This window comes from Centruroides vittatus, unplaced genomic scaffold (assembly GCF_030686945.1).
Source record: "Centruroides vittatus isolate TY-2023 unplaced genomic scaffold, ASM3068694v2 contig_329, whole genome shotgun sequence".
In the NCBI taxonomy this organism is placed as follows: Eukaryota; Metazoa; Arthropoda; class Arachnida; order Scorpiones; family Buthidae; genus Centruroides; species Centruroides vittatus.
In genome coordinates, this window is record NW_027122113.1 from 178,217 (window position 1) to 202,396 (window position 24,180).

Consider the following 24,180-nt stretch of genomic DNA (forward strand, 5'->3'; position numbering starts at 1 on the left):
CCAAAGACTTCACATAGAAAATGAATTGTGATGGATGTATCTGGTGCTTTCTTTGTATAGAATATTTCTGGCCACCTTGATTTGGCATCAACAACAATAAAGAAATAATGATTCATAAATGGTCCTGCATAATCGATGTGTACACATTGCCAGTATTTTGTAGTCATTTCCCATTTGTGTATTGGGCCTTTGTATAAGATCCATTATGTAATTTATTAAGATTATCTTCAATGCGTGGAATTGGGTGGCATGAGTCGTGCAACTGCATGTTGGCTGTGACCTTATCAATTGATGATTCTCTTCGAATTTCCTCGTTGGTGATAGTTCCAGTTGAGATATGTTTAACAACAGTGTCATGATAAGTATCCTTGTGGTGTAATTCTTCCACACATTTCTCGGGCGAGATGCATCCTGGATGGCTTTTATTTTGTCTGGAGAATTTTGGAGTCCTTCTGTTGACGAAATGTTGTTGGCCTTAGTTGTATGGCTGAGTTCATTGATGTCAATCTTTAAACTTCGAATCCAATCTCTTCCTACTATTGCATTTATTTGGAAGGGAATAACATACAAGTCCTCTATACTGTAGTTACCACCATATTTAGTTTTCACTTTTACTACTCCTAGAGGTTAAGGTTTGAAAATGTCTCCTGTGTAACTCCGAAAGGTCACTTCTATTTTTGCTATGGGTGCGTTCAATTGTAAGCGATTGAATTCATCGATACTGATGATAGTGACGCGACTGCCAGTGTCACATTCAAAACAGACTCTTGTACCATTAATGTAAATTTCTATGAGGAGTCTGTCATCAGTTCCTGTTATATTAAAATATACAGCTAGAATGCTGTTTATATCAAAGTCAATTACATGTTCGTGATTAATATTGTGGATGTTATAATTCCTGTTAATTGCTGACCTTTGTTTCCTTAAGGAAGATATTTTACCTGTGTGGCCTTTTTTATGACATCATTCACATTTCAGCCAGTCTTTGACTCTACAGTTTACTGATTTATGGTTGTTTTTCCTGCAATGTAAGCATAGTCCTTCTAAATGAAGTTCTTTAAGGTTAGATGGATTTCCACTGTGACCTTCTATTCTGCTTCGGTTCCGATTTGATGGTTGTGTTTGAGGATGTGAGCATAGTTTAATTTGAGTATTTTTGGTAATTTTCTGAACAAGCTGGTTACTTTTATATACTTCATCATTTACAATTTTGGAAGCTTCTATGGCTAATGCAATTTCTAGCATCTGTTCAAAAGATAGGTCAGTTTGTTGTAGAATTTTCTCACGAATGTTGGAATCTCATAAACCACACATGAATTGTACTCTTAACATTAGATCTATGACAGATTTTATACAATCCGCATTGTTACAACTAGACTTGAAATCTGCACTTTTCGAGAGTTGTTTTAACGAAGTTACATAATTTGAAATGGACTCACCATTATGTTGTCCTATGGACAAAAATTTATGCTGTTCTGTTAGGATATTTCGTTTTGGTGTTAGGTGATTTTGTAGCAACTTCATTAGTTCAGCAAAGGTTTGCCTAGAGGATATTTCCAGTGCCATTAGGTTGGTCAATAGTTGATAATGCTTCAGTCCAAGACAATTAATTAATATCATTACTTTAGCTTCTTCAGTAATGGCGTCTGTTCCGGTTAGTCCTTTGATTTTAAAAAAGTTATCCAGTCATTGGGAATAGTTTTCATAGGTCTCAGAAGTTTCATCGTAAGTTTCGAAGGTTAGGGTTTGCGTTTGGAAAACTTGTTGAACTGATAGCTCTGGTTTTGTCTCCACCGATTGACTCTGTAGTTTCTTGATAAACACACTTAGAGTTGAAATTAATTCCATAAGTTCACTCATTTTTATATCCTTTTTATCCTCATTGCCAATTGTTGTGTCCATAAAATAAACTCTTATTAACGTATATAATTAACTTTATTATAAAACAAATGTAACTTTGTGATAATACAAACATAACATGTTCCTCCAGGTCTAAGTGTCATCACAGCTAACACATGATTTACCGAAGACAAAGGAACATGACAAAGGTCAGAGGTGTGGGGTCGCCTAACTAGGTCAAGGGGCAATTTGATGTGGGTTATCTCCTGGAGGTTTACATACATAACAAGAATCTCATTATAATTTAAGTGTTCTTCAAATTTTCCTAAAAAAGATATTTTGTATATACAGTAAAGCTCAATATAATGAACCATCACAGGATGAAAGAGATTGGTTCATTATAATGAAAGTCTGTTTTATCATGATTGTTCATTATTACGAACTCATCCATTATATCGAAAAGTTCATTACTATACAATAGAATCATGTTAGAACAGATCTCAATAATGGACCTGGAGTAAATATCTGCAGTTTGTGGATGTTTTCTCCCATTTCAGATGCCAAATCAATGTATTTTTATTTTGTTTCAGTGGATCTGTTACTGCAAAGTATATAAGGGGATTGTATATTGTATATAGCAGGTGTATCAAACTCATTTAAATAATGGGCCATTAATGCAACTGGTAATATTTACATGGGCCACATCACATTTACAAATTTTCTTAAAATTATAATTTGAAGTGAGAATGCAGGAATATAGATAGGGCAATAAAACACATTATGTAGTTCAGTGAATTCAACTCAACAATATATATAATTGCTATAGTATTGCTTTTATTTAAACATTTATTTTATTTAATGTACATATTTATAAAACTAAAATTAACAGTTTTCACCTTGCCAGTGCTATCTACCTCCTCCTAGTTTTCCAATATCTGGATTCAAAGACTGAGAACAATCTTCATTATGGCAAAAAAGACGTTTATCAGTTAATTTCAATCGTTAATTCATCAGTTAATTCATCAGTTAATTTCTGTAAGCCATTTTATTTCATTTCAGAGCATCGTGGCCATGGGCCACAAAAAATCAATCACGTGTGGCCCACAGACCTCCAGTTTGACACCTCTAGTATATAGTAATATTGACTTGACCATTATTGTATATCAATATAGTGGACAAAATTTCAGTTGTAAAGTACATATGCCAGATTTTTATCAAACTTGTAAAAATAATATATCTACCTATCAGTAAATCCAAAATATAAATCTAAAACTTTTCATTTTCTTTTATGATCCATAGCTTTACTTTACACAAAAAAATCCAAGACTTGTTGCTCAGAGAAAACGAAACCAAAACTGAACAAAACTAATCAATCAGAAAATACAACAAAAACTAGAGTAATGTAAAAATCTACATTGAAAAAATGATTAAAAAATTAATTTTATATTATTTTTGTATTTATTTTTTGCAAATAAAGTAAATAAAATGATGACTATGAAAAAATAAATAAAACAATGATTGCAACAAAATGAAATGGCAACTAAAAAGTCTCTAATAACAAAATAATAGTGGTCTGTGGGACCCAAAAATTAATCTGTAGTAGCAGGAGTTCATTATAAAGCAACAAAAAGTTTTCTTATAATTTTCCTGTATTTTTGGCTGGACTGACATCAGCTGTCTGTAATAACCTGATATCTGTTACATCGGAGTCTGTAATATTGAGCTTTCCCTGTATTAAAAACAAATTCCTACTTGTCATAACTTTTTTGGAAATAACAAATTTATGACTGTTTTGAATTAAAACTCACATAGTCCTTATTCTAATAAATTTATAAGTATAACTTCTAATAATGCAACACAGACAATTTCAGTCAGTACAATGCAGTAATGATTTATATAGTTATATTTTAGGTAATTTTAAAATAATGCAATCTCTCTCACTCTCACTCTCTCTCTCATAATATAAATTATAAATAAATCTTATTATACAGTATATGTAAAAATTAGTGCACTTTATATTCATTCAAAGTAAAAAAATGCTCACAAATTTGAATGCTATTTTTTTTATCACTACATTATGCAGATAATCTCACGCTTAAATTTTTATTGAATCTAACCCAGACTGCCATAATTTTCATAGAAGTATAGTTGAAATGTTCCCATCCCTTATCGATATTAGCCAAGCATATCGCAGTCCATTCTGCCATTTTTTCAAATAGCTTAAACATGCTGGTGCCTTATGTTAAATTAAATCATTAATCAATCAATATCTTTTATGGACTGATTGAACTTAATTTGTATGAATCTTCATTTATATTCAAAAAATAAACACCACATAAATCATAACAGCAGAGTATATTCAAATAATAGACAAACATTTTATAAAATCCAATTATCATCATCATTTTTACTTTTATACTTATGTTTCAGTTTATTTTTTAATAAATACATTAAGAAAACTGAATTTCAAATTAATTTACTGATTTTTGAGCTATAATTGCTTATGATAATTTAATACAATAAAACTTTGCTAATTCAGACTTCACTAGTTCAAAATAGTAGTCTGAATTCTTGATAATTCACACTACTATTTTGCATTGTATGTTTTTTAAAATAAATTTGTTGATTCTAATATAGGCTTATTGTATTTACTTTACTCTTAGACAAATGAGTCAAGATATGATCAAGGAATAGTTAGAAAAAAAGCTTCTTTTTTTAAGCTCAAATTAGTAAATGTTAGCAATGACAAAATAGTATTACTACTACTTTTGCATTATAAAAGTTTAAATAAACAAATACAGTGATTTGATAAAGTACAGAATAAAATATGACTTAATTTAAATAAAGCGTACTTTTCAGACCATACAATATGCATTTGAGTAAAATCTTCACTAATTTAATCTAGGCTTTCTTCAAGAAGTCTAAATTATTGAGGTTCTACTGTATTTTCAAAAGCTGTTTATGAAGTCATTTATAAAACATCAGATTGAAATTTAAAAAAGATTCTTTGGAATGTCTTCCATTATTCAATTTAATCAAATTTAATTTTCTAAAAATCAAATATGAATTTTCTAAAACTGAATTCTGAGTTGTAATGAAAAAATAATAGTAATAGTCAAAAAACCTTTAAATCCTTAAATAAATTATTAGGTCTAATTTTTTTAGTTGTATTACAACTCAGTGTATTAATTTTTAATTTTTATTTTAAATGAAAGAGAAAACACTCATAATATATAAGTATAAAAATATATTAAACATGTTAAATTAATATGATGTTAACACACACACACACACACACACACACACAACTAAAATTATAAATTTCAAAATCTTTAAATTTTTTATTATTGCTTATTTATAGACATACCTCTTCTCTAAACTTCTTGATATTATCTCCTTTCTAGAAAAAAAATTAAATCAATAATCTTCATTATAAACATTTAATTAATATTATAAAAATTAATATAATTTCTTATTTAAATATTTTGTAATTATGAAGCAAACTACATACATATCTTATAAAATATTAAAAGGTAACTAACCTTTCCAATAATGCTTCCTACTTCCTATAAATAAATAAAATTCTAATTATTAAAAAGTTTAAAATCTTAAAGTTTATATAATAAAAATTTTATAGTAAAATTTATTTTAAAATTTATATTAAAGTTTTCAATAACAATTTAATTAAATAAATTGAGAATGAGAATAAATAAATTAATAATGATAAAGAAAATTTAGCAAATATTTAATTAAAAATGAAAAAAATGCATACTTGTTTTTAAAATAATAATTTTGATAAAATTAAATTTTTAATGCATTTATAAGAAAATAGTTTTACCGACTGATAAAATTATTTATATTTAATATAACAAGAGATTAAACAAAGAATGACTAGGGAAAACAAACTTTTTAACACATTTGTTCATTTCTACATAACAAAACAAAATTATTACATTACTTAATAGCTTATGATTTGTTTCTGCTGTTGCAAGATTTTTGAATTACTTAACTATTTATATAAATAAGTAGCAGATAAACAAAACAGAATCCACAAATAATAAATAATAATATTTGCCTTTGTATATAGTATTAATGCATTTTATTCTAAATTAATTGTCAAGTCTAATATCTGAAATGCACTAATTTAGTTTCATAATTGAATTTTAAGTTATAATATAAAAGAAAACATATTTTCATTTGAATATATTTTATACTGAATGCATTAATTGAATTTAATAATAAGTTATATATAAATTAAATGAAACACGACATTATATACTTTGCAATTCAAAATTTAAATTGTATTTAAATATGTTGTATTCTCACATATAAATTAAATCAATCTGGAATTTTGTAATCAAATAACAATAATCACTAGCTTTTTCTCAATTATTTTAGTAATGTTTAGTTTTGCTATATTTTGTCATTGTTAAATTGAAATTAATTAATTAATTTAGTTAACTATTTCAATTTAAATATATATCAATACTTTTTAATTTATTTTTTGTATTATTTTTTTAAATAAACATGCTGTTATAAACTTTGATGATTTAGCAATATTCTATTTTTTAATTTTCTGAATTCATCTTTTTGCCCTAGGAGTAAATTGTTCAAAAAACTTTTGTATATAGCAATAATATATACTAACATTAATACAATTATGATGTGCTGATATTAATATATAATTAGATTTTATTACAACAGGAACAAAGGTTGTTTTTTTCTATGTGTATAGCCCCTTGTACTGTTCTCTCGTGTTGTTTGTCTGTACATTTACTTTAAACTATCTGGTTTTCTGTATCTCTACAATTAATGTTTTCTGTGATTCCCATACATTTTCTGTTGACAATTGTCGCATTTTGTGTCCCTGATTGTATTTACGCTCCTATGTACTTTCCTGTTATACCCTTCTGTATAGTAGGCTCCTGTTGTGTCTTAACCCAGCACCGCACTGGTGGTTTTCTACCACCTGTAAAGCACCCACTTGTAAAGCACATACTTGTACCTGCTGCTCGGCCTTTTTACTGTTTTACCCATTTACTGTTGGTTACTTATATGTTTTACTATCCTCGCGTATTGCCAACTGATCCCAATTGTTGTGTCACCTCTTTGTATATAGCTTGTTTCTGTTTTTTGTATACCTTGTATTTGCTCTGTTCTTATGTATATATTTTTGTAGTTTGCTTTATTTCTAACAAATGCATTGCAGGTGCCTGAGTTCTCATCTTTATCCTGCCCCTCTTCATCCCTTATTCTTCATACTCTCCATTCTTCCTTCCAAACTTTCAGTCTTCTGGTTATACCTTCGAGTGACACCAGAAGGTCCCCCCTCTTTCAAACGTTAATATGTTAATATGTTGTTATTCAGTGCTCTTTGCCTATGAATACAACAATGTGCTTGACAACCATAATGATGTCATTTGTTACATCTTAAAAACACACTCATGTAAGTAATGCAGAGTTTTTTAATTTTTTTGATTCTTTCTATCAGTAGAGAATTTCTCTGGACTTATGTAACTGTATAAACCTTTTATTAATACCATTGATTACCAAAGAGTTTAAGAAACTTTAAAATGGCATACTAGGACAAGAAGGGGATATGTTAAGTGAATAAAACAGTTAATTCATCATGTCTCCATTAAGTACCTCATCTTAATGAAAGAAAAGAACTTAAGAGAATATGAACTTAGAGAACATGGCAAAAACAAGAAAGATTAACTTTCAAAAGAGCAAAATACAAAGAAGAAAAGCAGGAATGCATCAGTTAAAGCAGCGATAAGCAAGCTTTTTCCAGATAAGGATCACAATTGAACTTGTAGACTTCCAGCAGACTGCATGCATTTTTTCCTACAGTAACTCAGCAACTTTTAAGACTGTTGAGTACCAACATATTTGACAAACTCCAATACACTAGCTACAAAAATAATATATGCTAATTAATAATATATATTTTATTCTCATCTTTTCACTAGCCAAATTTAGTTTGAATGTTCATCATCACAAATATCAGCTTAACTAGGGTTGCCTAATGGCACAAGGCAGAAAACAGGAAAATAGAATTATGTTATCAAAGTCCTGGGGGCTGTAAATTAGGACCTCAAGGGCTACTCATGACTGAGTTAAAGAATCTGAAGAGAGCTCTTCAAACAATGAAAACATTGAATGCCTTTACTGTGGATACTTGCATTGTGATTCAACAGAAGGTTGGATTTGCAGTACTAGGTATAATGTCATGGATGGGTATCATTTTCAGCCTCAGCTGGTGAAGATGATGAGAATGATAAGGTTCATCTTATTTCTTCAAGAAAAATAGATTGCTGTACTATAAAAAATCCTAAATATTGTTTCATTGCTAGTTTGATGTTTAATTGTTTAATCTTAATAATTATGAAAAATAAATTTAATTTTAACCACTCCATATAGCCTCAAAACATACATCATTTACCCCACCAATAGAGGAAGATAGGGTATATTTGACATGATTTCAAAAATATCGCTTTTACAATGTTTACGAAATCATGTCAAACATGAAGAAAAAGTTCATAGTTTGGGTTTTTTGTTGACTGTAGTTGAAATACACATCCTTAATCATTCAATGATAGACAAAGTTTTTCCCAGGTTTAGAGAGTTACATTATAATATAAAAAAATAAAAGTTCCTTAACTATCCTGTCTTGTCCCATCTTTCCCTAATACTATAGAACTACTCTGTAAATTTTGTAAATATATTGAATCTATTTATTACTTTACAATGTTTTTTCTTCTATAAAACACAGTGTGAAACTCTGAATGTACCAGTTATATTATTCATGTTTATGTATTAAATCAGGACCTACTTTCATCCAACATCATCTTACTTTCTTTCAAAAGAAAATAAGTTGAATTATTACCAAATATTAATCTTTATTTATCAGTTTATAAAAATTAATTAATTTATATTGCACGTTTAATTATAAAAATTTTTAAATTAGTTTGAAGACCATACTTTCAAATATAAAGAGAAACTAAAAATTTCCTATAAAGAATAGAGTTAGTGAAGCAAAATCTGTTAAAGAAAGAAAGTTTATGAAAATTCTAGAAAAAGCTAATTAGTATATGAAATTAATATTACAACATTTCTGAAATAACTGAACAACTTTAATGAAATCCATACTGACATATACAAATTATTCGGAGTAATTTGAAAAAACAAAAATATACTTTCAGCATTTAAATTAAGGCACTGAATCTGTATAAATTTTGGAAAAATAAACTAATTATGATGTAGCTACATGTATTTTATTAATAATTCATTTCATATCTAATGAAAAATAAAGATATTAGAAATACCTATCTTTGTTTAATTTTTCAATGTTTGCATACTTACAAATAATAATATAACTTAAAAAGATGGATTCAAAGATGAAAAAATCATTTATATTTATATACAAGTTTTAATAAATTGTGCATTTTTCTTATACAAGAGAGAGAATTTTACACAAATATTTTATCATGTTTATCAAAATGTAATGAATAAACAAATTTTAAAATTTCAATTTATGTTTAAAAAGCTATGCTTAAAACTGTTTAATAATAGCTTTCACTAGAAAATTTAAGATTTACATTAAAAATTAAGATAAACTTTTTGGAAAAGTAATCAAATAATTGAAGACTACATTAAACAATTTTCATGCTTATCAACTCAATGCATGCCTGAAGACAAAAAAAATTTATTATTAATTCTTTTATTTGATCAAACCAACTAAGATTAGAATAAGTAATAATGATTAAAACAAATACTAATAAAAATTATTCCACCATAGTTCTCTTCTAAGATATTTATTTAATGTGATTTTTTTAAACTTTTAAAATTTTAATTATAAATAAATATATACATATATACATACCCGAAAATATTAATGCAAGAAATTATTAACTTTATTTATTTAAATATTTTTAATATAATTTTATAAACTAATAAATTGCATATTAGAAGATTAAAACAAAAACACTATCAACAGTAATTTTTATCAAAGAACTATGATTATTTGAATTTTTATGTAAACCTTTTTATGTAACCCACTCTGTGCCCTCCTCAATATAATCAAATTCTAAATCAAAATTTTTAAAGATTTTAGAAATTAAAGAAATCAAAAAATTTAAACATTTGATTTAAAGGAAATAATTTATTTTGTTTAAATCTGAATTAAAAGATAAACAGAAAAGAAAAATCATATTTATAATATTGCATATATTTTCAATAAAAAAAATTATTTCTATGCCAAAATCTTTAGATATTGTCAATATTTTTCACATCAAATATTTTAAGTTATACTTTATTCCATTTTAAATTATATTCATGCTGGCTTTTACAGACTGTTATTTTATACAATAATCTTAGGTAATGATAGTTCTGAGGGGACCGTTATGGGTACCTCTCTATAGTCGAAGTTGGCCAGATCGGTCAATCTGATCGCATCCACGAACAGGGTCGTCGTGACGTTGAGCGGTGTATTCTCGGATTGAAGAAAGAGGCTAAATGCCGTTATTACGTGTTTATTTACAACTAAATATAACTATATATACAGAAAGTATAACAACGTCGGTCGTGGAGACACAGGTCGGAGCACACGAGGTGGACGTCCGAACCGAAGCACGTCGAGCCCAAAAAGTGGTTAGCCTCGACTCTGACGTCACGTTGGTCGGGGACGGTGGTCAGTCGCAGTGTTGCCGACCGCCGCAGTACCCCCTTCCTAGTGTAACGATCGTGTGGCTAACGAAAACGTGCCGGAAATCGGACGCGTCTTCCGGAGCGCGTCGTAGTTTTGGTTTCGGCTTCTTGCTTCGAATGTGTGGTGCTCGATGATTTAGGGTCTTGTACTTCTGTTGAACTGGGAACTTGTTCTGTGTCGGTCTCTTGCTTGTCGTCTGTTGGTGGTCTCTCGCTTGGTGAAAGATGTTCTGCCAGACAGTAAGCTGGCTTAAGTCTGTCTATAGAGATAACTGTCTCTTTTTGCCGTACGCGGACTTTGAAGAATTTGTCTGCACGCTGCAGTACGGGAAATGGTCCGTCGTACGGCGGCTGCAGAGGTGGCCGTACGGCGTCGTGCCGCACGAAAACGTGTGTGCAGCGCTGTAGGTCCTGAGGGACGAATATCTTCTTGGCTCCGTGACATCTCGTTGGGGTTGGTGTCAGTTGGTGCATTTGCTCCTTGAGCTGTTGAACGAAAACTGCTGCATTTGAGTCTGATGGTGTAGGGGCGAGAAACTCGCCGGGTAGTCGTAAGGTCGTCCCGTAGACGAGTTCGGCGGTTGTTGCCTTGATGTCTTCTTTAAAGGCGGCTCGCATCCCTAGCAGCACTGACGGTAAGACCTCTGTCCAGCGGTCGGTCAAGCAAGCCTTGAGAGCCGATTTAAGTCTGCGGTGGCTGTTCTCCACCAGGCCGTTTGCCATTGGGTGAAAGGCAGTCGTGTGTATATGGCTGCTACCCAATAATTTAGTCAGAGCTCGGAACAAGTGCGATTCGAATTGCCTACCCTGGTCGGTAGTGACCGTCTTCGGTACACCGTAACGCGCGACCCACTGACCGTAGAAAAACTTTGCCACTGTCTCTGCCGTACAATCGGCGATCGGGAAAGCCTCCACCCAACGGGTGAACCTGTCGATGAGCGTGAGACAATATATGTTACCTTGCGACGGCGGAAGGGGACCTACAATATCCATATGCACATGTTCGAAACGTGCGTTAGGGACCTGAAGATTTTGGACAGGGCTCCACGTGTGCCTATGAATTTTCGCTCGTTGACATGGAATACAGGTTTTGGCCCACATACGTGAGTCCTTTCTAATGGAAGGCCAAACAAAACGACTAGTTATTAATTTGGCGGTAGCTCTTATTCCGGGATGAGCCAGATTGTGTACGGCGTCGAAGACTTGCCTGCGGAAATTAACCGGGATATATGGGCGAATTTTGTTCGTAGATATATCACAGAATAATTCGGGACCTGCATTCGTGAAGGGCATTTTCTTCAGCTGCAAGGCTGTACTCGAAGACAGTAACTGTTGTAATTCGGGGTCGCTGATCTGGGCTTGCGCGATGTTCGCGTAGTCTATTGCGTTTGGCACTTCGATAGTTTCGATCCGCGACAATACGTCCGCTGGTGTGTTGTCGCTGCCTTTAATGTAGCGGATGTCCGTGCTGAATTGACCTATAAGGTCAAGATGCCTTAATTGCCTAGGGGTGCATTTCTCTGGCTTCTGACTAAAAGCGTACGTCAGTGGGCGATGGTCTGTGAAAACCGTAAACTCCCTGCCTTCGAGCATGTGCTTGAAGTGCCTTATTGATGCGTATATGGCATAAAGCTCTCTATCGAAAACCGACCATTTTCGTTGTGACTCTGTTAATTTGGCAGAGAAGAAAGCTAGTGGCTGCATCTTCGGTGTGCCGTTGGAGGAGTCAACTTGATTTAGTGAGCCGCCGATAGCTATGTCGCTTGCGTCGGTAAAAAGTGCCAGTTGCGCGTTTGGGTTCGGATGGGTCAAGAGCGTCGCGTTGGCTAATTCCTCCTTGCAGTGGTGGAAGGCTTTGGTTGTTTTCTCGGTCCACTGAATTTTGCTGTTGGACTTAAGGTTTGGTCCTTTTAGTAACTCGTTTAGTGGGGCTTGTGCATGGGCTGCGTTTGGGACATTCCTACGATAGTAGTTGAGTAGCCCCAGAAAACGCCTGAGCTCGCGAACCGTTGTTGGAATTTTATATTCCAGTATGGGGTTTACGCGTTCGGGTAGAGGTTTAATGCCCTCCTTGTTGACTAAGTACCCCAAAAACGGTAGTTCTGGTGCACCCAATATACATTTGCTCAGATTTACCTTGACGCCGTACTCTGAGAGGCGATGGAAAACCGCCTCTAGGTGAATCTCATGCTGCTCCCTCGATTCGCTAGCGATTAGAATGTCGTCGAGGTATGCGAAGGTAAAGTCGAGCCCTTGGAGTACCTCATTTATGAACCGTTGGAAGGTCTGCCCGGCATTGGACAACCCGAAAGGCATGAACATGAATTCGAATAGGCCAAAAGGGGTTGTGATTGCCGTCTTTGGAATGTCGTCCTGATGAACAGGAACCTGATTGTACGCGCGGACTAAATCGACCTTGGAGAATATAATTTTACCGAATAGGGAAGAGGAGAAATCTTGCAGATGTGGTAACGGGTAGCGGTCGGGAATCGTAAGTCGATTCAACGCTCGATAATCGCCCGTTGGTCTGAAGTCGCCGTTTGACTTGGGCACCATGTGCAAGGGGCTGGCCCAGTTGGAGGTGCTGGGTCTGCAAATTCCTTGCTCCATCATATGTTGGAACTCTTTCCGAGCTGCCGCGAGTTTGGCTGGGTGCAGTCGGCGGGGTTTTGCGAATACCGGCTGTCCCTTTGTTATAATGCGATGCACGGTGTGGTGTTTGGGTGCCCTGGCCGTCCCTGCGGGATAAGGATGGAAAATGTCGGGATACTTCTCCAGGATACTGCGGTATGTCGACGAGCTGGCTATCAGCGTTACTTGAGTAATCTCTGTTTCGATTTTTTTACCCGTGGTGGCTAGGTTAGTAATTGAGTCCCGGAGACGAGCGCCCTTTAGGTCGATTAACAATCCGTATTGCCGCAGAAAGTCGGCGCCTATGATTGGCTTACTGACGTCGGCTAGTACAAAAGGCCACTGAAAACGGCGGCGGAGGTTCAGCCCGAGCGTAACTAGCTTGGTGCCGTACGTTCGTATCGGTGTACCATTTGCCGCGTACAGCTTTACAGCATGGGGGTCGTCCCGCGAGCCATTTCCTGAGAAGGGTAAAACGCACACGTCGCTTCCGCTATCCACCAGGTACTCGCGGTTAGAAATGGGGTCGAAAATAAATAAACGGCTCTTGTTATTGGGGCTGAAATCGCAGCGGGCCGTTTCGTGCGATTTCCTTAAGGGTTTCCCGACTGGCGGAAAGAGCACGGGGAGCGGCAGCGTTTTGCCTCGCTCCCGTATTTCTGGTGATACCAGCAAGGGTGGCTAGCATCCCCCTTGGGCGTCTTTGAACGCCGCCGCCAATGTGATCTTCCTTGCCTAGACCTGTCTCGGGGTCGAGCTAATCGTTCGATTCTCTGACTCAGGGATTCTATTTGCATCTGAAGCTCGCTTAGCTGAATTTGAGTGTTATCGGGGACTTTTTGGACTTCGTTTACGTTCGCGTGCGTTACTTCGCCTATTTTGTCGGCCATGGTGGCCAAGTTTTCTAATCCGTCGTCGGAGGCTGCCAGGATCGCCTGGGTCTGTTGCGGCAGTCGTTGTAGCCATAAGGTTTTAAGAAAATCTTCCCCTAATTTATTGTTGGCTAACTGCCTCATTTTTCTTAGTAAATGTGAAGGTTTTTCATCTCCCAACGCGATATCGGAGAGTAGCGCTTTGATTCGCCTTTGTTCCGAGTCTGAAAAATCGGCGAGCAGTCTGGACTTAAGAGTATTATAACGGTTTTCGGCCGGTGGGTTGAGGACGATGTCGCTTACGTAGTTCAAAATGTCGGAGTTGAGAGCCGAAACGACAGAGTAGTACTTGGTACTGTCTTTGGTAATGCCCGAAATGGCGAACTGGGCCTCTATATTGGCGAACCACAACTCTGGGGTCTTGTCCCAAAATGGAGGTAGTTTGAGAGCCACTCTGTTCACTTCTGCGGTGGGTTCGGGCTCCGTCATCTTTGTTCGGCTGCTTGACCGGCGTGGAAGGGAAAAAGAGGCCTACCTGAATTTCCGTAAATGTCGTCTGGGCTTCGGGCTTCGGGCTTCGGGCTTGGGAAAGTTCGGTGTTGCTCCCACGTTGTCGATCACGTTCGGGTCACCAGTGAGGGGACCGTTATGGGTACCTCTCTATAGTCGAAGTTGGCCAGATCGGTCAATCTGATCGCATCCACGAACAGGGTCGTCGTGACGTTGAGCGGTGTATTCTCGGATTGAAGAAAGAGGCTAAATGCCGTTATTACGTGTTTATTTACAACTAAATATAACTATATATACAGAAAGTATAACAACGTCGGTCGTGGAGACACAGGTCGGAGCACACGAGGTGGACGTCCGAACCGAAGCACGTCGAGCCCAAAAAGTGGTTAGCCTCGACTCTGACGTCACGTTGGTCGGGGACGGTGGTCAGTCGCAGTGTTGCCGACCGCCGCAGTTCTATATTATGGTATAATTATGTGAATTTTTAACATATAATAATAGAAAAATGTATTTGTTTTAAAATTATTTAAAACATATATATTATTAGTGTCTAGTTTAAAATTATTCATGTTTCTTGATATATCATTTATAAAACTTTCATAGTTTAATTTAAATTTAGAAGACTAATATTTTTCATCAAATTTTTTTGAATTTCAATAATACAAATCAAATACAGAGTCACCACCAATCTTCTGGAAACTCTTAATGTACACAAAATTGTGAGAACTTAAAACTCCCACAACTAACCCTACAAAAATCCTACAGACTTATTTATAGACTTGCAAACTCCTAAAAAGAATTAATTCAAAGTGTTTTCCATTCTAGGATAAAAAATTTCAGAAGATGAATTTGAACTTTCAGAAACATCAAAACTGCATTGTCTGTTCTTTAGTTCTTTTGTACTATATAACCCATATGTTTTGTTGAGTAAAAACAGGTCAGAATGGGACTCAATTTGGGAATCAGAAAATTCAAAATTTTTGATAAATTTTGGAAGTTTCCTAGTAAATCCAGTAGAGCCAACTCTACTGTTTAATGAATGGTCATAGATAGCACTGTGCATAATGTGCATCACCTGGATCATCTATATTTCAGTTGTTGGTGACCACTCTACATAATTTTTAGCAAATTTTACTTACATTTAAATCCAGCTATGGAATCTAAAAATGTTTCATATGTTAATGGTATCAAATGTAAACATCAATCCATACTTAACACAAGCTTAAGTTTCTAGTGATAACCATTGAACTTTAGAGAATGGGAACGCATGACTGACTACCAGTGTTTGGTGGTTTTATCCACTCAGCTACTGGAGGGGCACTTATCAGAATTAAGAAAGTACCATTCAAAAATGAAGTTCTTAGATGTGGAAAATTAATTACTTATAGACTTTTCACAGGGTAACACTTTTGATTCCATGCAGGCAAGTTCTATGTGCTACCTGTCATAATAATGATACAGTGCATCTATTTTGTGCTATATGTAATTAAGTGAATATAATATATATTTTTTAAAATTATATCCATTTCAAGAATTATATTTAGTTTATTTTTTCTTAAATTTTTTTTCCAATAGATGGTACAATTTGTAAAACAAGCAAATGGAATGTACACAGAAATTGATATATAGAAATCCAATCAATGTTTTGGGGTGAAATGTACGACATTATCTGTCAGAAGCGTGTGTTAACATAACTGCTGAGTTTCATTGCAACTAGTTGAATGGCCTAGGTATGCATAGCAAACAAACAAACATCGTCCTAATTTATTTAAATATATATTTATATATATTAAGAAATTTAGTTTATAAAACAAATATGACTTTATTTTTTCAAATTTAATCAGTCAGTATTATTCTACTATTTGTATTTATGAATATTTTGTTAGTAGATTTCATGTTGTCAACTTTTTTTTTGCTATTATCAAAATTGTATCCAGCTAATTGATAAGGTTAAAAAAATTTTTATATCATATCTTAAAGTGTTGAAATGAATAAAAGAGTCAATGCCTAAGAAATGCATAAAAGAGCCTCATATGTTTAAGAATTAATTGGTCCCAAGTTACAAACAAAATTTTTACAATTATTATTTATTTCAAATAAACAGTATAAAAATTAATTATAGCAAAAAAGCTTTTTAAAATACATAAAATTATAAGCTTTTGAGAAAGTATCTTAAATGTTATAAAAAATGTTCCAAATCCATTCCATTCCAATGGTTTCTCTGCTCTGACACGTGGTTCCATTTATCACTTCATTAACATCTTTTGAAAAATTCTAACAATGTTTTGTATTGAATCAAAAGCATCTATCCTTTTCAAGAGCCTAATTATTGATTACATGCCAATAAACTAAATCCTTCATATGATCCTAAATATGTGCATTTTTTTTAAATTTAACTTTTAAAACTTCACATTATGTAATGTTAGAAAATGCATGTGTAGCAGAGGCTTTTCTGTCATGATTCTAAAACAGTACAGATTTTTCTTAATCTTTTTGAAATATGATGGGACAGATATTTAAAACTAATTATATATCTTCATCAAAATTCTATAAACTAATAAAAAAAATGGTTTTAAATACAAATACTAATAATATTAAATCTGAAAAAACTAATATTTATATATAATTTCAAAAATATCACTTTATTTGTCATTTTTAAACATGTAAAATTTTGTTTAATAATTTGTTTTTGTAATAAATATTTTTGTGAAATATTAGCACTTTTTTATGATGCGTGAATTATACAGCATAAAAAAAGTTAATAAAACATAGTGAATTTAGAATACTTTAAATTATTTGATGAGAATTTAGTAGCTTATTTATTACCAACTAAATCATCAAACTTTATTGGAAAAGTATAAATGATTGTTGTTTATGTGTATTTACAGATACACGTAAACAACAATAGTGAAATCCCTTATTAAGAAGAAAATAAAAAAATATATTTTGTTTCATCATCATCTCTTTCTTTTACAAAAAATCATGAAATCTATAACAAATATAATTTATCTTTCTTCTGTTTTTAGTTTAAATAAGTAATTTAATATCAAAATTTTAATATTAATATAGGCTTACTTAAATAGTAGTAAAATATTTGTTTCATTTGTATGAATTTATTATTAATAAAATATTTTAAAATTATTTAAAGTTATTATGTATATTTAATATTTATAACAGTTATTTTCAAATTTATATTAATTTAATCTTTTCTAATAATAATTTTTTTATTTAAGTAATAGTCAAATCCACTTAAGAGATCACCCTTGGGAATGCTGCATTATGCTCCCTTATCCAGAGTAACAAGATCTCCCAGGCAATTATTAATGTGTTCAATTCTTTTCACTTTTTCATGTCTTAGGAGTCTATGTAACTTACAACACATTTGGAAATGTTAAAATTCATTATCACATAATTTTTATTGTGCTTACATATTGTTTTCCATTCTTACATCATCAATTTTATTGTTCTATCACATAACAGTATATTTACCAGTTACATTACTTTCACTTCTTCCTAGAAATACAGGAGGAAGCCTAGATGAAAAGATAGATGTAAGATACCTTTGCTCCAAAATTTCTGAATGCTCTCTAATGAGACTAAATTTGCCAACTCCCAAAGAGCTGATTCTGGTAGTTTTCCATTCTGATAATAAAAAATTCTGGTAGATTTGACACTTTTTACTCTTAAGAATATCAAAATTTTGCCATCTATTCTTTGTTTTAATATCATTGTTGATAGTTTTGTCAAGTAAATACAGGAACATTAGGCCTACAATAGGCCTCAATTTGGAAGTGAGAGCATTTTAAAATTTTTGCCAAATTCTGAGTCAGCAGGAGAGTTGGCAACCCTAAATCAGACATACAATTTAAAACAAATAATTACAGTAAAATCAAGCCAGTAAGGTCATGTAACTTCAGAAATCTGGTTTATAATTGCTTCTTACCTAGTCCGCTTGAGATGAGGACATACATGTGATCTGTGCTGTTTGTTCATATGTGATACTTTGATACCTTTTTAATACGTAATTACTTCTCATGTGTGTCCAATAAAACTTGTTTATTATGATTCTGTAAATAATCTTTTGACTCTCCACATATTACAAAGCTGACCAATAGAAGGTTTCACTAAATCTCCACCTAACATATACCATAGTGTAGAGAGTCTTGTTGCTATGTCCCCTGGGTGGGTAAGATTAATAAAAAAGATTCTCCTTGTAAATTTTCCTTAGAATAGTGCTCTCTTATGCAGACTGCTGATCTAAAAATGCCACTGACACAGTGCATGTTTAAATGAACTGTTCTGTTAACATGCAATATAAAACATACAAGAAAATCAAGAATATGGGAGAGTGCTATCTTAAGCAAACTACTCTCCTATCCAATACTCTGTTAAGTGGACTTGACTGTAACTGCCCGTTATTCGCGTTTTTCATGAACTATAGAGGGCGCTGCATTTTCCACAAAATGGCTACTTCATCTGGGTCGCTTGTAACTAGTATTGTAAAATTAATCATATATTATTGTCCGATATAATGATATGCTGCTTGTAGCTGTTTATCGAGAAATTTTATAGTAGAACAATTATTGCTAGCGGGACACGTCTTTATGTGGTATCGAAACAAGTGAGAGATCGTTCTATACATATTTGTGCCCTTTGTGTTAAGAGCATCAGCTTCGACATTGTCCTATCAGGACTGGATTTACAAGTAAAAAGCTATTTAAATTGTTGCTTAGGGCTTCGACTTTCAAGGGGCCTCAAACATTTGTAAAAAAAAAAAAAATTAAAGTCGAATTTTGTAATAAACATTTTTTTACGAACCAACAGTATATGCTTTACTTTTTATTTTGTGTAGTATTTCATTAATTTTTTTCTAAGAATTAACATAAGGTCTTTTTTTAAAAAAAAATTGATAAAACTAATTTTAAAAAATATTTTTAATGGAAAGAGTATAAAAATTTAATTAAATTCAGTTATAAAACAAGACTAGTGAAACCTCATCTTTTTCTTCCAATATCCGTATAAATCGGAGACATAATCTGATTTAATTCTTTTCTTTTTATGATTGACTTGTAAAATTGTGAAGGGTTGGTAAGGGACTTAAGCATTTCGAAGCCCTAAGCTGAACTCTAAATCCGATCCTTTGTCCCACACAAAATTACTGGCATTTTAACTTTAAGAAAATATCTTTTAAAATTGACAGCATAACTTGTTCGTGTAAAATTGGACAATCGGGAAACCGCCAATTCTTAACAGTAATACTCTCTTTCAGAATTCGGAGAAGCTCATAAATATAACCGACCGATTTCCGAATAATCATCTGTTTTTTGTGTGGGAATAGACGAAAACTTATATTAGGCTCCCGTAAGTCTTTGAAATTGTAATTTGGAACGCAACAGAAAGCTTTGCTTTTTCTATTCATCTTTACTGCTGATAATACACAAGAATTAAGCAAACGACCCAGATAGAATAGTTTTGTATTTAAACACCAGAGGGCGAGCATCCGGTGAAAAATGCGAATTCTCTAAATAAACTACATTGATAAGATCATGATTTAATACTAATTCAGACAGATGATCGAATTTCAAATTCAAGAGTAATAATTAATAGTTTCATTAATTAAAAACCGTCTCTAAAGTCATCGTGAATAAATGTTCATTCAGTTTGAAATAAAAAACAGACTGATATTGTTTAATCACTGGTTTAAATCCTTGACTAAACGATGCTTTTAGTCCTTTAAAATTCTTTAATATATAATTCCTTATCTTATCTAATATATTTCCTTAATATACATAATCCTACACCCCTTTAAAATTCCTTAATATTATTACATGTAAATACGGATTTAAAATTTTGTAGCCTAACATTTTCGTTTCAATCATACATGCATATAATTTTATATATATACATACATACATATACAGTCCATTTTAATCAATCCACTGGAATAACTCAAAAAATACGCATTCTATAAAAAGGAATCATTGAACTAAAACTGTTACACTTCAAGGAGGCCACAAGACAGGCAATCGGTTTCATCGTAAATAGCGCTACAATCGGTGAAAACGAGATCAACTTCATTATCTTAAATGGAAACCTCATTTTTTTTATTGCATATTATGATTCTGCAACAAAAACTAACAAACTTTTATCTAAAACATTTTGTCAAAAGATGTACTTACCAAAAATTATGAGCGTTTAAACTTTTACGTCTGTGGATATCTGAAGTTTAGGGGCTGCCCATAAATGACATCCACACTGGGAGGGAGGCAAGGGGTTATGACAAGTCGGACAAAGGGGAGAGGTGGAGTTAAACTTCAATGGATGTCCATTTTATTTCATTAAATTTATATAGTTTATGCATTTTATTATTCATAAACTGATAAAAGGTTGAGGGGATTGAGTTTTGTTCCAATCTTTGAGCTGTCCAATTCGAAGAGGAGAGTGGTTACGGAAACTTGAACAAACTGGGACAATGGGGAAGGGGGAGTAAAAATTTCAAGAAAAATGGGAAAGAAATTTATGGACAGCCCTTATCGAAGAAAGGAAGAAAAATGGTTTAAAAAATCATTACCAAACTATTACAGAATTATTTTGTGGAACTTTTTTTTTCTTCAAATAATGAACCGACACAGAAACTCGTGCCACAGCTTAAATTTACTCAATACATTTTTATTTTATCAATAATTAAACGTTTAGTGGACTACATCATTAACATAAGTGCCTGTCTCAATTAATACAACGTGTCGTAGTATGTTTGCACAAACTGTTGGAATTCTCTCGATTATATCTTCTCTAGTTTTGATTCCTGATCAAAGACATTCTTTAAATATTCGCACAAATAAGTCATGCAAAGTTAAGTTCGGCGATCGTGCAAGCCATTGTACCAGTCCTCGCTGTCCAATCCACCTTCCCGTAAAGTACTGTACAGTACATGTTTAAATAATTTAGGCCTATTTCAATTCGTGCATAGTGGGTCCCACTCCATCTAACTGGATCCACATTATTTGCCTTGTATGAAGATCAATATCTTCAAGCAAAACTGGTAGTTCATCTCTTACAAACGCCAGAAAGTTTTCCCAGTTCACATTTCCATGGAAAAAATGTAGACCTATTACATAACCGTTGGTAATGTTTTGCATTAATTTTTGTATCAATTCGTTATTTGACCAAAAAAAGAATGATTCCACCAAATAATAAAAGTTTCCTAATGATTTTTAGCATGCTTCTTCTTTTATTTTTAATGAATTTTACACATATCCACAGACGCACACACTCATCCCATAGACCAGGGGTGGCCAACTTTTGTGTACGTAAGATCTACTTTTTATCTTAAAAATGTGTCGCGATCGACTTGTCATAGGCATACTCTAAGTGGGAAGGGGGAGGTGTGAAATACATACTATGTTTATACACTGTGTTTCAGTACGAGGTGCACTGCTTATGAGTCGAGTCATAACTGCATGCACACTGTTGCGTTCGGTTAAAAAATATAATACATTAAGTCACGACATCGCGAGCGATCGACCAAAATTGGCTTGGCGATCGACCGGTCGATCGCGATCGACTTGTTGGCCACCCCTGCCATATCCCATATAAAAGTGCAAACGCTCATAATTTCTGATAAGTGTACCTTTCGGGAAAAAAGTATTTCAACTAAAATTTTGTTAATTTTTGATGTAGAATCATAATATTAAATACAAAAATAAGGGTTCCTATTTTTAAAAATAAACTTGATCCCGTTTTCACCAATTGTAGCACCAACATAGAACGCTATATAGCGCTACAATCGATGAAAACGGGAGAACCTCTTCTTATGACCTTCCTGAAGTGAAACTTTTTGCTTCAATGATTTTTTATAGGATGCGTATTTTTCGAGTTTTCCAAATGCTATCAGAGAATAAGGGTTTGTTGTTATAAAAATAAACAAGTTTTGGCAAATTAACTATTGACGTCAGAGTAACAAATTCTCGAACTGCTAATAAACGAGGTAACAAATTCTGATACGAATATGATGTCAATTTAACAACATGCATATTCTTCGAACACACGTAATGCTTATTATAAACATATTTAAATATACTTCAGATACTAAAATATTAGTCTTTAGTCATATTCACGTTAAAATGCCATCAAGTTGTTATATATTACAATTTTGTTATAAATTTTGTGAGAATGAAATATGACTAGTGGTCTCAGAAAAATATTATAAATAATTATAACTCTATTAAAAATATGTATCAAGTTTACTTGTAAATACTCTTTCTCTGCGTCAAACATTCCGAACTTTTCATTTGGCTGCGTCCAATGAAACAAAACAAAACAAAAAAAAAAAGTGCAGATTCCTCAGCCCTGGTTCGAATCGTTCCTTTCCTTATCTATTATCCAAGTTAGTGGATTCATTTCCTGCCACAGGCAGTGGCGTAGCTAGCATGGGTGACACCCGGTGCGGATATCGTGGTGTCATTCTTTTTAACTCTTATAAAACACTGTTGAATTGCAATATCTCGCGCTCGAGCAACTTGCACGATATAATGAATATGCGATGTCGTAACGTATGAGTTTAGATTTATAGAATAAATCATAGTAAGATTTTCAGCTGGTGCGAGCTCTCGTGGCGTCTCCTCATAGCGAAGAAACTGTCATGTGAGGCGAGCCATTGGCCTTTTTTTTTTTTTTTTTTTATATACAGGCCTACCGGGTGACACCCGGGCGGGCCGCCCCCACCGCCCCCTAGTTACGCCTCTGGCCACAGGCCTAAATTATTGTAAACAATAAACCTGAAACCATTTATAGTTTAGTGTTGAAACTTGAATTAACAGATTCAATTTAGGTACTGCACAGTACGTATATTATTACAACCATATATAAAAAAAAAGAACTCTGTTACTTGACCGGTTTCAGAATAGTCACACAACTGTTTTCGAAACATTCATAAACCCAATAACAAATTAACATGAGTGAAAGCACAGAGCTTTAACCAGAACGACCGTTTCAAATTACTTTCGATATGATCGTTTCATTGTCCTTCAAATTTTTCCTTTTAGCATCTTTCCAACAAACAGAAATAAAAGTGAGAAAGAATAATGATACCCCACGTTTGCACAGTCGACAAAAAAATGATCTCTTGAAACCAACTTATGAATTCAACAATCAAGCGACAAACTTCACTACGTATTCTTCTAAGTGGCAGGCAGCTAAATAAGCAAACCAATATCATTAATTAAGAATAATTTCTTGAAACATAGAAACGCTACGTTTGAAGAAATAATTTATCGCCGTGCCGAAACAACAATTTAAAAAAATTTTAATACCTTGATTTGCATTACATTTATTGAAAAGTGTATTTTTAAATACAAATTTACATCACATTTCAAGTTCTTTACAAGGATTAAGTAACAAAATTCGATGTCATCGATAATAAATATCAGTGTTCTTGAATTTTTTAAAATAGGAAATGTTAAGATAATTGAACATTTTAAATATTGTTAAACTACAATATTAATCACCACCACAGTGTTTTTTACCTTCAAATTCACAAACAATAAAAATAACAACAAACAAAAAACAAAATGAATAGAATGCTCATAATTTTTTGCTGATGTTCTAATGTTTCATAGCG

The 24,180-nt window shown here is 33.0% G+C and overlaps 1 protein-coding gene across 9 annotated transcripts in view; it reads right to left on the reverse strand.

The window, feature by feature from the left end:
- LOC136973724 (poly(rC)-binding protein 3-like) overlaps positions 1–24,180 on the reverse strand; it is a 206,847-nt gene that overhangs the window by 110,084 nt on the left and 72,583 nt on the right. For all 9 annotated transcript variants that reach the window (XR_010880543.1, XM_067268470.1, XM_067268468.1 and 6 more), the window contains 2 exons: positions 5,382–5,405; positions 5,207–5,239 (listed from right to left, as the gene is read on the reverse strand). Coding sequence is in view for 8 of the 9 variants with exons in the window: in XM_067268470.1 (XP_067124571.1) it covers positions 5,207–5,239; positions 5,382–5,405 (57 nt within the window). In the remaining variant the exon portion in view is untranslated. The remainder of the gene's footprint in view (positions 1–5,206; positions 5,240–5,381; positions 5,406–24,180) is intronic.